This window comes from Schistocerca gregaria, chromosome 1, assembly GCF_023897955.1.
Source record: "Schistocerca gregaria isolate iqSchGreg1 chromosome 1, iqSchGreg1.2, whole genome shotgun sequence".
Lineage (NCBI taxonomy): Eukaryota > Metazoa > Arthropoda > Insecta > Orthoptera > Acrididae > Schistocerca > Schistocerca gregaria.
In genome coordinates, this window is record NC_064920.1 from 767910896 (window position 1) to 767927339 (window position 16444).

The 16444-nt window shown below is 41.1% G+C and overlaps 1 protein-coding gene and 1 non-coding gene across 3 annotated transcripts in view; both read left to right on the plus strand.

Annotated features, from left to right (window-relative positions):
* The window catches only part of LOC126268202 (afadin-like), a 124786-nt gene that overhangs the window by 43100 nt on the left and 65242 nt on the right, over positions 1 to 16444 (plus strand). The window contains exons 3-4 of one of the 2 annotated variants that reach the window (XM_049973829.1): positions 10336 to 10446; positions 12185 to 12244. In XM_049973829.1, the coding sequence (XP_049829786.1) occupies positions 10336 to 10446; positions 12185 to 12244 (171 nt within the window). The remainder of the gene's footprint in view (positions 1 to 10335; positions 10447 to 12184; positions 12245 to 16444) is intronic. The other variant, XM_049973837.1, reaches the window with a different exon arrangement.
* Positions 9350 to 9424, plus strand: Trnas-uga (transfer RNA serine (anticodon UGA)). Its single transcript has one exon. It is a non-coding gene; the product is annotated as a tRNA-Ser (tRNA).

Consider the following 16444-nt stretch of genomic DNA (forward strand, 5'->3'; position numbering starts at 1 on the left):
TGTATGTCTGAAAATTTCTTTCATTGAGAATGACATGATGTGCTCTATTTGCTAGGAATTCCTCAGTCTAATTCTAAAGGTTTTCTGATACTCTGCAAACCTGTCTTGTTCATTAGGCAGCAGCATGAGACACTGTATTGAACGCCTTCCAGAGGACAAAGAACATGGAACCATCCAAGGTGCAGGATATACTGCCTCTTGGATGTCTTTGATGAATAAAGGAAGCTGAGTCTCTTGCAGTTGTTGTTGGCGGAATTCATGTTGGCCCTACAAAGGAGATTTTTCAGTCTCCAGGAAGGTCATAATACATAATCTTAAAACATGTTCCAAAGTTCTATTAACAGTCTGATGTCAGTGATATGGGCCTATAGTTGTTTGTTCGATGACCCCTCTTACAAATGGGAATGACCTGCACATTTTTCAAATCATTTGGAATATTACATTTCTCCGGCGACTGATAGTAGACAGCTGCTAGATGAGGAACAAGGTCTGTATTGAGAATTGTATATGTATCTCATCAGGCTCAGTTCCTTTTCTCTGTCAAGTGATTTTGGTTTATGTTCTATCCTGCAGACACATATTTAATATCAGTGACTCTGGCCTTTGTGCAGCAATTGAAAGCGGAGTATGCAGTACAATCTTCCTCAGTGAAACAATGTTTGAAAATGGAATCCAGTATTTGAGCCTTCTCTTTATTATCCTCATTTTCAGTGCCATTATTGTAACTGTCTGTACAGGCAGCGTTTTACTGATTTAACATAAGACCAAAACTTCTTTGGCTTTTCTTCCATACCAGTGGATGGAATGTTACTTTTGAATTCACTGGACCCTTCACATATGACTGTCTTCTACTAATTTTAGCTGCATTCTGTTTTTGTTTGTCTACAAGGCTGCGGTTATGTTTAAATCTGCAGTGATTCTCAGTTTGCTTTCTGAGCAGCTTTCTAACATGCCTGTTGAACCATGGTGGAGTCTTTCCCATTTTCTGTAACTTAGCTCAGCACATAACTATGTATGGCATATTGTGCAATATTCTTAAACATTGTCCATTTATATCCAACATTTTCAGCTTCAAACACATTGGTGGCTGATGTGATATGAAGTCTGTTTCTTGTTGCGCTTATTAAGCAGAAATATCTTCTACCTTTCATTACATATCTGTTAATACCTATCATGGCTTCATGATCAGTGATTCTCGGTTCTGTTAACAGAGCTGAAATGTTGGGTCCTATTTGTAACCAGATGATGTGAGATACTACTCTCATGAGTTGTTAATCTGATTAACTGCCAAAGATAATTTTTGGATGGGGCATATGAAATAGTTATACAGAATTCCTTGTCTCTGCTGCCTGTCTTAATAATTTGAGTCTCCCGGTGTATATCTGGTAATCTCGAATCTCCCCCAATACTGTATGTGGCCAGCACATTTTCTGTGAAACATTACACCAATCCAATTTATTTTGTATTTGAAATCTGTTTTAATCTTATTAGATATTGTTGTATTACTTGTGGCAAAGAGGATCTACATCTACATATATATTTATACTCCGCAAGCCACCCAACTGTGTGTGGCAGAGGGCACTTTATGTGCCACTGTCATTACCTCCCTTTCCTGTTCCAGTCGCATATGGTTCACGGGAAGAACGACTCCTGGAAAGCCTATGTACACGCTCGAATCTCTCTAATTTTACATTCATGATCTCCTCGGTAGGTATAAGTAGGGGGAAGCAATATTATTGATACCTCATCCAGAAACGCACCCTCTCGAAACCTGCACAGCATGCTACACCTCGATGCAGAGCACCTCTCTTGAAGAGTCTGCCGCTTGAGTTTGCTAAACCTCTCCGTAACGCTATCACGCTTACCAAAAAACCCCTGTGACAAAACGCGCCACTCTTCTTTGGATCTTCTCTATCTCCTATGTCAACCCGACCTGGTACGGATCCCACACTGATGACCAATACTCAAGTATAGGTTGAACAAGTGTCTTGGAAGCCACCTCCTTTGTTGATGGACATTTTCTAAGGACTCTCCCAATGAATCTCAACCTGGCACCCGCCTTACCAACAATTAATTTTATATGATCATTCCACTTCAAATCGTTCCTCGTGCGTACTCCCAGATATTTTACAGAAGTAACAGCTACCAGTGTATGTTCCGCTATCATATAATCATACAATAAAGGATCCTTCTTTCTATGTATTCGCAATACATTACATTTGTCTATGTTAAGGGTCAGTTACCACTCCCGGCACCAAGTGCCTGTCCGCTGCAGATCTTCCTGCATTTCACTACAATTTTCTAATGCTGCAACTTCTCTGTATACTACAGCATCATCCGCGAAAAGCCGCATGGAACTTCCGACACTATCTGCTAGGTCATATATATATATATATATTGTGAAAAGCAATGGTCCCATAACACTACCCTGTGGCACACCAGAGGTTGCTTTAACGTCTGTAGACGTCTCTCCGCTGAGAACAACATGCTGTGTTCTGTTTGCTAAAAACTCTTCAATCCAGCCACACACCTGGTCTGATATTCCGTAGGCTCTTACTTTGTTTATCAGGTGACAGTGCGGAACTGTATCGAACGCCTACCGGAAGTCAAGGAAAATGGCAGCTATCTAGGAGCCTGTATATAATATTTTCTGGATCTCATGAACAAATAAAGTGAGTTGGGTCTCACACAATTGCTGTTTCCGGAATCCATGTTGATTCCTACAGAGTAGCTTCTGAGTTTCCAGAAATGACATGATGCGCGAGCAAAAAACATGTTCTAAAATTCTACAGCAGATTGATGTCAGAGATATAGGCCTATAGTTTTGTGCATCTGCTCGACGACCCTTCTTGAAAACTGGGGCTACCTGTGCTCTTTTCCAATCATTTGGAACCTTCCATTCCTCTAGAGACTTGCGGTAAACGGCTGTTAGAAGGGGAGCAAGTTCTTTCGCATACTCTGTGTAGAATTGAATTGGTATCCCGTCAGGTCCAGTGGACTTTCCTCTGTTGAGTGATTTCTGTTGCTTTTCTATTCCTCGGACACTTATTTCGATGTCAGCCATTTCTTTGTTTGTGCGAGGATTTAGAGAAGGAACTGCAGTGCGCTCTTACTCTGTGAAACAGCTTTGGAAAAAGGTGCTTAGTATTTCAGCTTTACGCGTGTCATCCTCTGTTTCAATGCCACCATCATCCCGGAGTGTCTGGATATGCTGTTTTGAGCCACTTACTGATTTAACATAAGACCAGAACTTCCTAGGATTTTCTGTCAAGTCAGTATATAGAATTGTACTTTCGAATTCACTGAACGCTTCACGCGTAGCCCTCCTTACGCCAACTTCAACATCATTTAGGTTCTGTTTGTCTCAGAGGTTTTGACTGCGTTTAAACTTGGAGTGAAGCTCTATTTCCTTCCACAGTAGTTTCCTAACTTTGTTGTTGAACCACGGTGGGTTTTTCCCGTCCTTCACAGTTTTACTCGGCACGTACCTGTCTAAAACACATTTTACAATTGCCTTTAACTTTTTCCATAAACACTCAACATTGTCAGTGTCGGAACAGAAATTTTCGTTTTGATCTGTTAGGTAGTCTGAAATCTGCCTCCTATTACTCTTGCTAAACAGATAAACCTTCCTCCCTGTTTTTTATATTCCTATTGGCTTCCATATTCAGGGATGCTGCAATTGGCCTTATGATCACTGATTCCCTGTTCTGCGCTTACAGAGTCAAAAAGTTCGGGTCTGTTTGTCATCAATAGGTCCAAGATGTTATCTCCATGAGTCGGTTCTCTGTTTAATTGCTCGCGGTAATTTTCGCATATTTCACTCAGTATAATGTCACTCGATGCTCTGTCCCTACCACCCGTCCTAAACATCTGAATGTCCCAGTCTATATCTTGTAAATTGAAATCTCCACCTAAGACTATAACATGCTGAGGAAAATTATGTGAAATGTATTCCAGATTTTCTCTCAGTTGTTCTGCCACTAAGGTTGGTGAGTTGGGAGGCCGGTAAAAGGAGCCAATTATTAACTTAGTTCTGTTGTTGAGTATAACCTCTACCCATAATAATTCACATGAACTATCCACTTCTATTTCACTACAGGATAAACTGCTACTAACAGCGACAAACACTCCACCACCGGTTGCATGCAATCTATCTTTTCTAAACACCATCTGTGCCTCTAAAAATTTCGCCAGAATTTATCTCTGGCTGCAGCCAGCTTTCCATACCTTTGGTGCTTTCTATAAGTGCTTGAAGTTCCAGTACTTTACCATCGCAGCTTCGACAGTTTACAATTACAATACCGATTGCTGCTTGATGATTGATGCCTCCATTACCAGTCCCATGCAATTTTGTGATAAACATTCCAATCAGAATTGAGAATTCCTTTTCTATTAACCTACAGTTTCATCCACATTTCTTTCCTTAGTACTATGTGGGCATTATAGGGATCAATTTCTTCATCTTCTGAAATCAGAATGTAATTTACTGGCCCTGTGAAGATTTTTGAATCCTAAAAACATGAGCAAATGCATTTCACATGTACCCTGCTACCCTAGTAGCTGCTTCCTTGGCCTATTGAGGGGCCTGAGTCCTACAATTTCCCACCCACTAGCAGAGGCCAAGAAATTATTCAGCTTCACATGAGAAAACCACAGTTAGTTATGGGAACAACATCTTTGACTTTTGTAGTTTTGTCTTCCTCAGTTGTGTGTAATATTATGGTATATTGATAAATTTTACTTTTTGGACCGTCTAACTACAACTGAAGGAAACACAATTTTCGTACCACATGCATTTCACCTTTATTCTTTACAACGCATTTTCAGTGCTGGAAAATGCTAGCACAGCTTCTGTCCCTATTGCAAGGTTAGCTGTCTTTACCGATGCAACCAGCCATGCGTAGGAACAAAAATAGCCTCAAAACCTAAGTGGCAAATATCTTTGTTGGTCATGTGAGCCATGATATGCAGCTGGGTGCACCCAGGAGACTCCATAAAAGTCAGCAAAGTGTTCTCAACATGTGGAATGAGACCCCTAGCATGCTTAGAGAGTGGACACTGGCCTACCTAACTGACCTGCCTTCAATTTCCCTAGGAGCCTCGTGTCACCTTCACCGGAAGACACATCTGCACTGAGCGAGGTAACGCAGTCGATGGCACACCTGGACTCGCATGTGGTAGGATGTGGCTCAAATCCACCTCTGGCCATCCAGATTTAGGTTTTCCATGATTCACCTAAGTCACTCCAGGCAAATTCGCAGGATGATTCTGCTGAAAGGACATGACTCATTTTCTTCTCCATCCTTACGAAACAATCTGAGCTTGTGCTCTCTCTCTTATGACCTTGTTGTCAATGGGATGTCAAACTCTAATCTTTCCTTCACCTTGTGCATTTGTTTGAACCTTACAGAAAGATTGGCTCCTATCCCAACAGAGAGTGCCACTTGCTAGTTTTGCCCACTGTTACCTTTAATCCAAGAGGCTCGTGACCCAGTCACAGTTCGCTGTTTATTTTCATGTGAAATTATGAGAAACAGTAGCCTCAAGACAAACTAGAATGGCATAGTGCAGATAGTGACAGAATATATCTGTGGAGTTACTACTGCAAGCCACAAGCAAACCTCCCTTAATCACCTTGCTGTTCCTCAGTGGTACAATCAGTACTTTTGTTGTAATGTTGTAGTATTCCATTGCTGTCACATCACTATACTGCAGCTGTTGGTAATTCTAACCACACAAACAGGTGGTATAACACTTGCTGGACTGATCTTCTTGATTTCTGCCAACTGCGACCTTCTTTCGGGAGAAAGCATCTCTGTTTACCAACTCCAATATAGAAGGCTGTTGCTTTCATTCTGAAAGACACATTTGTGACCTGGTTCCATTCAACTCAGTCCCATGGCAGTCTTCACTATAACATTAGTTAAAGGCCCTTACAAGGTTCTGCCAGATAGGCCATGGGTTTATTTGTATAAAGGAGTGTTACTCCTTGTTCACTCATCATTACATCCTGTGATTGGTGGAGTGTGCAGTCTGGCCTTTGAGGAGAGACAGGTCAGATTGGCGAGGGTTGTATTTAAAGATAAAATCATATGACATGGTTCGCTGGAATACCCTGAATGGTAGGTTCAGGCGCATAATTTGAAGGTTTCTCTTTCCTTTGTGCACATTAGCACCTTTTCTGTTAAGTATCTGTTGAGTGTAGGGAACTAGAGAGAGAGAGAGAGAGAGAGAGAGAGAGAGAGTGTGTGTGTGTGTGTGTGTGTGTGTGTGTGTGTGTGTGTGTGTGTGGTTGCGGTTGGGAGGGAAGGAAGTGTGCCCTTGCGTTGTGTGAGCTCCTTCCCTCCCTCTTTGCTTGTATGCTTTTTGTCGGTGGACGGACTGTGTCTTGCGGCGCGGCTGAGTGCCGAGGAGGAAAGGCGGCCAGCTCAGCTGGTTCGCGGGGGGGTTTTGAGGTGTGTTGTTGTGCGCCATATGTGCTGGTTATGGTCGCGAGACTGTGCGTGCGTGGAGTGGAGGAGGTGGCCAAGTACGTGTGTACAAGATGGCGGCGCCTGTGTGTGTGTAAGAAGGAAAAACCGTACACAGAAAGAGAGAGAGAGAAAAGTGGTGCGACGAACGACTGGAATTCTGCTTTGGACGTAGGTTTGTGTGGTGGCCCTGAAAAGGGCCGATTGTTTTGTTTTGAGACGAGCCGAGGCGACAAATGGCGCGCTGCGTGCCAAGGGAGCACGCGGCGGTGCCGATTGCGCTGTCTCTTTTAGGCCTTCTTCTCGGTCTTCTTTGGCAGCAGGACGGCCTGGATGTTGGGCAGGACACCACCCTGTGCGATGGTGACGCCCGACAAGAGCTTGTTGAGCTCCTCGTCTTTGCGTATGGCGAGCTTCAGGTGTGTGTGTGCGTGCGTGCGTGCGTGCTTGTGCGCATGTAGAATGATCTCACTTCGTGATGGACTGAAGAGATGTTTGGATTTATATTCAGGACATTGACACAATGCCTGGTGATCAGGAACTTCATACCACCACCTCACCTTCCCTTGTCAGTCAAATACTAGCAGTGAAAATTCTTCATTGGAATTTGAATTGGATTACGTCCTAAGAGTGCCACCACAGAGGCATGTGTTAACGACCTGATTACAGAGATGGTTGTGTGTAGCGTGTACTCAGTGAAAAAACAAATTAGACACTACAATTACTTTATTAGCATACTTGGGTTAGGGAAGGTGTGTCATTCTACAAGATACCTAAGGATGTAGACCAACTTTGAAAAATTCATTAGCAAATGCAGCTGCCATTGTAACATATATAATTCACATTGTGGTACAATGTACCATCTCCTTAAAGGCAGAGACAGGTCTCATTACTGAGACATGGGGTCACACATCAGTAAGAAATAAATTGGTGAAAATAAGGAGCAACAAGCTGTGTTTCATGAAGCTACTGACTTAACCATGATGACCTGCTTTCAACCAGTCAGGTAATGTTGTCAGACTTTAACATGTTTCTTTATAGGCAGTGTCATTTGATATATAGATTCTTTCGTTAGCTAGAGGACCTAGTATGTGTAGTGTTTGTGATATACTGACATATGTACTCTTTAGTATCCCTTTGTAGAGCTTTTATTATTATTATTGTTGTTTTGTTTGACTAATATTAATGTATTTTGTGTGTTATTTTATATGCTCTTCTTCTGTTTGTGCTTGGGTTCTAATGATCGCAACCACTGAGCACTCTAAGACTAACAACAAATACTACTACTACTACTACTACTACTACTACTACAGATGAGCAAATTGCAACTGTCTTGGAAAAAAATTACACTAAGACTCAACAATGTTTTCTGATGTTTGAACTCTTTTTCTGATTAAGGTTATTATTCGTTACAGAGTCCATTTCACATCATTTAGCCTCTAATCTTTATATTGCAGACTTTGGTGGAGGTTTTGCCAAAAAACATCCATTCTCAAAAATAGTTCTACACAAATTTTCCACAAATTATGCTTCACATTGCACTCACCAGTGAACATGTGCTTTTGCGTTATGGACAGCATTTTGTGTTGCATTCAGCTATTCACCATATGTGTCCGTTCTTCTCTCTCACTCAAATTTAACCACACAGTGAAGTACTCAGGGCAAAGCATGAGGGGGAAATGTGTATGCCTAGACATGTGACAGCAACTGATCGCTGCATCAAAATTACAGATTCTAGCATTTTATGTGATGGGCAGTTCTCCTGTTCACTAATAAGAGAAATTTCCACGTCAGTCATCCAAATTATTTCTGGGCCATTTTTATTTTATCCACCCTGTATACCCTATAGAGGCACAAAACAAATGATTAGGTATTTCCTGATTCATTTGTTCCATTAGCAGCAAGCTTTTAATGTACTTTGTTATGCTTTTTTTACATTGCAACACCATTATAGTTTTTTTGTGTTCACCCATTCAGGAACTTCCTGTGATCATTCTCTTTGAACCAGTGATGTTGATGTTGCTTGTTTTGGCTTTATAGTTCTAATACTGTACTACTTCTTCTTCTCTTTTTATTTTATTTTATTTTTTTGTTTCTGGTTTAATAGAAATCATTCGTGTTGGATGAATGGAAAGGAAAGTATAATATACTAAGAATAGAAAACTCCAAAATTACCTCAATTAAAGAGAAATTGCCAGTGTAAAGAATTAATGTAGTAATGACAGATGTTAATTGCTACAACTTTGTTCTGATTTAAAGTGCGTACATGTAAAGTACTCACCACCCAGTCACGGTCCAGTGCTCCACACCTAAAGTGCTGCAGCATCCCTGCCACTAAAAGTTGGTTTGACTATCATTCTGCAGATTTCCAAACCAATCTTAAAGTTGATTATGAGCTGTGTGTTGTCCATTTGATGGAACTGCCATCCTCTTCCAGAATGAGATTTTCACTCTGCAATGGAGTGTGCGCTGATATGAAACTTCCTGGCAGATTAAAACTGTGTGCCCGACCGAGACTCGAACTTGCGACCTTTGCCTTTCACGGGCAAGTGCTCTACCAACTGAGCTACCGAAGCATGACTCACGCCCGGTACTCACTGCACTTGCCCGTGAAAGGCAAAGGTCGCAAGTTCGAGTCTCGGTCGGGCACACAGTTTTAATCTGCCAGGAAGTTTCATATCAGCGCACACTCCGCTGCAGAGTGAAAATCTCATTCTGGAAACATCCCCCAGGCTGTGGCTAAGCCATGTCTCCGCAATATCCTTTCTTTCAGGAGTGCTAGTTCTGCAAGGTTCGCAGGAGAGCTTCTGTAAAGTTTGGAAGGTAGGAGACGAGGGACTGGCAGAAGTAAAGCTGTGAGTACCGGGCGTGAGTCATGCTTCGGTAGCTCAGTTGGTAGAGCACTTGCCCGTGAAAGGCAAAGGTCCCGAGTTCGAGTCTCGGTCGGGCACACAGTTTTAATGTGCCAGGAAGTTTCTTGCCATCCTCTTCATTGCCTGGGACTTCAGATGATGATGATGATGATCGACAACCTGATATTATTCCTCCCTGCGATGGGAACATATGTTGCAATAGCTCCACTTCTGAAATATACAATCTGTGTGAATTGCTAGTATTTTGAGGAACTTGGGAGACAGGAGTCTTTGTGCATCCTGTGAACGTTGTGCTTGTGAAGACTGTCGCTGGCAATAGCAAGACAAAATTAGGTATTGGCTGTATTTTCTTCAAGTTTCTTTTTTGGTAACATAGCTTTGAATATTGAAGTGCTGATAGCCATTGCTAAGTTTCGGCTTTTCCTCATGTTTGAAAATTCAGGTATTTTTATGGCACTGTTGTGAAATGTGTGTCGCTAATCTATCCAGGACTGTACATGTGTCATAACGTACGTGCTGTAATCACCAGAACCTCAGAAACTAACTCTCTTCATAGTCCAATGACCTTATGACCAAGGCTCCGAATTACTACATGTTCAGGTGTTAAGATTTCTCCTCAGATCATCTGTTATTGCTTCTTTTATCGATTTTGCAAAGATTGTTGGCATACAGTCTATTGCCTGTGGGCATGTGATTTGTCACTTTTAAAGAAATATGGCGACTTATTTCTCCACATTTTGTGGAATATTGGTAACATTCTTCGTGTATCGGTGCTACAATAGATGCGTAGCTTCCTCTCTCCTCTGTCACACAGTTTGTTCCTAGCCATTGTCTGTGACTCGCCCCTTGGCTGGTTACTTCTGTAATTTTCTCAACTTTGTTTTTGTAGGCCAGTTTTCCACATCCTTTTGTCGTGACCTGTAAATTGATAAGCTGTATTCCAATTTCTAAATATCACTAACGGTCCTTCTACGGACATTGTCCTGTAGGCACCGGCGATCCTTATAAGAACTCTGTGGTGCATCCTTCGGAGGATTTAAGTGGGTCTCATCTGCTGAAATTTGAACGCCCACCCACTTACGCCGAAGTCAACGACAGAGGTGAGTATGTTCTAATGATAAAAGTTTTACAATATGTATTGGTAAATTTTAGTTTCAATGCTGGTTGATTTGTACATTACCTTCGATACTTGTTCACATATATAAGTTGTATATCTCAGATAAGAGGTTGTCATATCAGATGTCTTCATTCCTACTCTACAACAGTAGCACAGTCTGAAGCAGCCATATAAACTTTTAGTTATCTTCAGCTTCCTAAGCCTCACGAGGGAGTACTAGAACTCATCAAAAGCCCTAGCAAATTCGATATTGATGTCCACAGATAAATATTGTCATAATTTTCAGTTTGCGTTGACTGACTGGTTAGCAGAATTTTTGATGATTTTTTTCTGAGTTTAATAAGTCCTATTCATTTGTCATGTAGGAGATGCTCCTGTATTCAGCTGACAGATAGGTTTATACAGTTTAGTGACAACAGGATCTGTTTATCAGCCTTTTTTTGTTGATAATCATCTCTGCCTCCATCCAAACGCCTTACTTAATATATCTATCATACAGGGTACTATTTAATCCTTAATTTTGTGAAACTATGGTCGGCTGTCAAAACTCAAAGTTTTCTTATTTTTCGTCTAGGAGTACCTATATGTACTTCCTCTTTAGAAAACGGAAGTATTATTGTCATTGTCATTTAGTTTATTCTTCACACCTATGAAATTTGTCTCTGAACAGTGGTCTTCGCCCAGTTTGTATATGAGGAGCAAAGAGTCCAGTTGGTACTTAATCAGGTACTTCCATTGTTAAATGGTAGTGAACTGTACAGAAGGTGATCCAATCGTCCATCAAAATTTTGTGTTAAATGCCACATATAAGTTGTCAACTTGCGTACCTGTTGTAGTGCTTGAACCTCTGTAATTTCTTTCCTTGTGTACCTTTCTCAAATTTTTGTATGTTTGAAGATGGTATCTAAATGTGGCCTGGGTACATGAAATCTTCATTTTAATAGTTTGGCCATCCTGTTTCAGGAAACTTTTTGTCTGATATTGTGGTCTGTTACAAGCACAATGTTTTTGTTTCATCTGTGTTGCAGCCTGTGTTATAAAATTTGCTGTAAACACTCCCATTAAATCCCCCCCCCCACCCCCACCTTCCCTGTAAATCTGATTCTATTAACAGAACTTGCACATGTAGTGTCAGTTTTTAGGAGGAAGCTTTTTGTGATATCTGTGGCAATCAGTGATGACAAACGGCAAAGTTGTGTGTATCTGCTTCAGCTTAATTGTGGCATTTAGGTGTCATATACAGCATAGACTTTTAAGTAATGTGTAAAAAAGTTAAGCAAGATATAATAGAGACCATCTTACATTTAAAATGTTATCCTATTTTTAAAAAAGGTTAGGAAATCAACAAAAATGGAGCTAAGATGTATTTTTTGAGAATAATTGTTATGTCAAAGGCTTATAGAATGACAATGGAAACAGTTTTTTTGTGATAATGACTCACCAATTAACCTTGTAATGCAACATAAAAATTATTGATTATGAAACTGGCTTTGGGTACATGTAAAAATGTTACAATTTCATAAATTAAATGAAGTGATTCAATCTTTTGGTTTTATGTAATCTGTTACTCAGATATTGAAAGTAAATTTTTGCTGCTTGTAAGAAGCAGTTTTTTTTAAACAAAACAAAATTATTTGAATACTAGTTATGTAGAAGTTTTAATATTTGTTAACAATGGAGTAAGTTGACACAGTGACAATGTTTTCCTTGCTCTGTCCTAGGAGGAAGGAATAGTATGCTGGAGCCTGAAAGTGCAGATTCTGATGGAGACATGGATAACGGTTTGTGTTGTTAAATAATTTTAGTTGGTTTTCATATATGTTTCTATGTGTAGAAGATCTGAGAATGTATGGTGAAGTAATCCACTTAAGTGCATACATTAGTGTCCAAAATTTAATCATTTTCAAGAAATAAGAATATACTTATTCCATAAACATTTACATATTACTGAACGAGGTTGCGCTTAGTCCCAGTAATGTGATTAGTGGTAGTGTCGTGTACACTTAATTGCAAAGGTTCTGAATCTAGAGATATAGAGATAAAAAAATCTCATTTGCAATAGCAAAACACATAATGGGAATGGTTATCAGCAGCTGCAGATATCTAGCTTATGGACCACCTGCTCTCAGTCACAGATACACTGTTTGTCAGGAAACTGCAACTCAGAGGGCAGTTGTAAACTGTGCAGGCAACTGTTTCGCTGTCTCTTAGATTTTGTTATGCTGTTTTAAGGCCAGATACACTGAAAGCCAAACCATTATAACTAACTCTTTATAGTGTATTGTTTCAACTTTGGAATACAATAGGGCAGCAGTTATGTGTGGTTTGAATTTGACAAGTTTTTGGCAGATTTCCAGAGATTGTGGCACTAAGAGTCCATGCACAAGTTGCTGAATTCCCGAAAATTATTGGCACATGGTTTGAGAGTGTCAGTGCTGAGGTGTTGCTGACAGCATCCCAAATATGCTCCTTTGGATTAAGATTAGGCGAATTTGGTGGCCGAAACATCAACATGAGCTCACTATAACACTCGTCAAACTACTGTAATGTGAATCTTTCATTGTGATATGGACTGCTATTCTGCTGGAATATGCCATCACTGTCAGGTAAAACATCAAGCATGACGGGATGCACGTGATTGGCAATAATGTTCACATAGTCTACAGCCATCGTGGTACTCTTGACTACTAACACAGGTACCTTGAAAGCCCTGGTGAATGTCAGCCATAGCATAATACTATTCCCACCAGCTTGTGTTTATTGCATGATGCATGTTTTGAGCAGCCTTGATGATGGCAAAACCAGACATTACCATTGACCTGGTGTAACAAGAAACATGGTTCATCCAACTAAGTGTCTGATTTCCATTGATCATGGTCCAGTCTTGATGTTCCTGTGCCCGCTGCAATCATAATTGACAATGTTGTGCATCCACATGGGACTGCGTTGGAGTCACCAACTGCAGACTCTCAGGTTCAACAGTGTGTGCTGAATGGTATACTCTGGAACACCATTGTTGTTTTCAGTCATGAGATCTGCCAGAGATTGCAGCCTCTTCTGCTTCACAGAGAGGCCGAGCCTCTGACCTCTCAATTTGTGGACATCCAAAAGCTTGTTGGCTACTGGTCGTATCATCGTCTTTCAACCAGTTTTCGTGGCTCCTCCCAATAGTAGCACACCAACAGCTCACAAGTTTCACTGTTTCTGAGATGCTGATTCTGAGGCATCGGACCATAACAATCTGCTCTTTGTCAAAGTCACTTATATCAGTGTATTTCCCCAGTTGTGGCCCTTACTGAGACTAAAATCATTCCCCATTCTTCTCTGCTCCACTATTATACTTTCCTTACAGCATTGTGTGTCCTGAACACCATAAGGCAGCCTTCATCCTGACAGTGGGCAGTTGTTATAATGTTTTCTGTCATCAGTGTGTGATGAGAGGGTTTATGGTGATGAAGTAGAACTTCTTGCAGTTAAGCCCCAACGCTGATCAGACAACAAACCTGCAAAATCTCAAAAAACTCTTCTTGCAATATTTCCCAACTACTGATAGAAAGTCCAAGTACTGAACAATGACATTTGTTATGTATGTATCAATCTTTGATCTTCCAATTACTCCATTAACAAAACAAAGATGTTCTCAGTTGTGAACTGACTGAAATGTTTTACATTGAATCTTCTATCTATTCTTTGATAGTTGGGAAGCCCCTTGTCAAAGAACTTCTCCAGGAGGGTTCCATGAAGTGGTGCACAGTGTTGAAAGTTCAGAGAAAGCTCTGTATGTGACAAAAGCACAAAGTAAGGAGACCCGGCATCACTGCATGATGCTCCAGGAGTTCCTCAACTGTACAGATTCTCAGCAAACGAAAAGGGCTTTATGTCATTACATCAAGTAACAAACGCCAGTTATAAGTTGGCCAAACCGAGTCCAAAATACCTACGCTTGCTCAATCATAGAAGACTCCTGAGGATACAAAGGCTCAAATATGTTAAATACATGTGTACCCTCACAATGACAAAACGTACTTCATTTAAAATGGTCAGTCATAATGTCAAAACTTTAGTTCATGTGCAGCTTCAAAAGCTTTCCTTGTAGATAGTTTCTGAGGTTTCCCTTTGTGTTGGTGCTATGTTTCACCATCTTCCTTCACTTCAACTTAAACAACGAACACAACACTACATTCTACAAACACTAGTCACAGATACACTCTCAGCTTTTCATAGCAGGTAAGAGGATGGTAACTGTAAACCACACCCATTAGCAGCTTGCATAAGTTAGCATTGTAGGAGTCTCATCTGTCTCCCATGCTAGTTTTCTTGGTATTCAGTTTTTTGACTGCAGTTGGTGTTTTAACTTCAGAGCCTTAGACTGTGGTCTACTAGCCAAAATAAAAAATATAAAAAATTAGTATGGAGGTATTGATGTTAAAGACATCTGTGAAATAGACTATTCAGTTGAGGGGCCGTGTGGAATAATGGTCCTGTGTCAAAAGAATGCCAGTGCTCTGGCTCCGATCAACGGGCTTAACAGTATCTAAGTATAATTCTTCAAGATTTCCCAACGATCTGTTGACATCTTGGATATTCGGGAATCCAGCCGGATGTTTGTGTCGTTCTCACATGATATTTCCACAGTGTACCTCACTGTCTTCTTCAGGTGCTAGCTGAGACTGGTCCTTGGGTCAATCAGGTCCAGTATTTATGCCTGGAAGGAGCTGGGCGTTCCCTAATTGGTCTGCGCCGAGTCGAGTGTTCTGTCTGTGGTCTGCACTCGCCAACATCTCAGATCGGGTCTGACACACCTCAGATGATGACCACAACCATTGAGGACGGCCAAAACGGGTGCGGACGGCAGTCAGAACATCCGAGACTGGAGGGGTTCATTGAAGCCGAGTCTGGTGGGCACAGACCACAGACGGAGCACTCGACTCAGTGCGGACCGATTAGGGAATGCCCATCTCCTTCCAGGCATAAATACTGGACTCAATCGACCCAAGGACCAGTCTCAGGTAGCACCTGAAGAAGACAGCGAGGCATGCTGTGGAAATATCGTGTGAGAAAGACGCGAACATCCGGCTGGATTCCCAAATATCCAAGTTGTCAGTATCTAAGTAGTTCCTGTTGTTCATAGAATTGTGCTAGTAACATATCTTTGGCACATCCCAAATGGGTAAAACTTGCTCACTGACTGTTGAACCGAGCGAGGTGGCGCAGTGGTTAGCACACTGGACTCACATTCGGGAGGGCGACGGTTCAATCCCATCTCCGGCCATCCTGATTTAGGTTTTCCGTTATTTCTCTAAATCGTTTCAGGCAAATGCCGGGATAGTTCCTTTGAAAGGGCACGGCCGATTTCCTTCCCAATCCTTCCCTAACCCGAGCTTGCGCTCCGTCTCTAATGACCTCGTTGTCGACGGGACGTTAAACACTAACCACCACCACCACCACTGACTGTTGCACGTGTTCTAAGGAAAAAAGATGTGTGGAAAAATAAAAAAAATCAATGCAGGAGATAAATGAAAAAATCCAGAATGTTATGGAACTATATAATTATCATAGAAATAAATTATTTTTATTCTCGTTTGATTGAGTGAGAGTGAGAGAGAGAGAGAGAGAGAGAGAGAGAGAGAGAGAGAGAGAGAGAGAGAGAGAGAAAGTTAATTTGGAAGTCATAAATCCCCGAGAAAAATTTCAGTGCCTGTAACTGCTCTAATTTTTAGCAAATTTAAATAAAGATGTAACCTGCTGTTAAAACGCATGAAAGTAGCTACTATACTAAGGAACAGCAGAACTGGCCAATGTGAGGGGTAGGTTCTCCTCCTGAAGTCTTCCCTTTGTTTCTAACCAGTGAAATGTGTGACCTTCAACTCTCAGCACCACTTGATAATGTGTGTAGACTATAAATCTCTCTTCCGAGAAACATGGTAGGAGCCTACTATGTCCGTTGAGTAGTATAATTGCAGTAGGAAGCCATCTTTTGC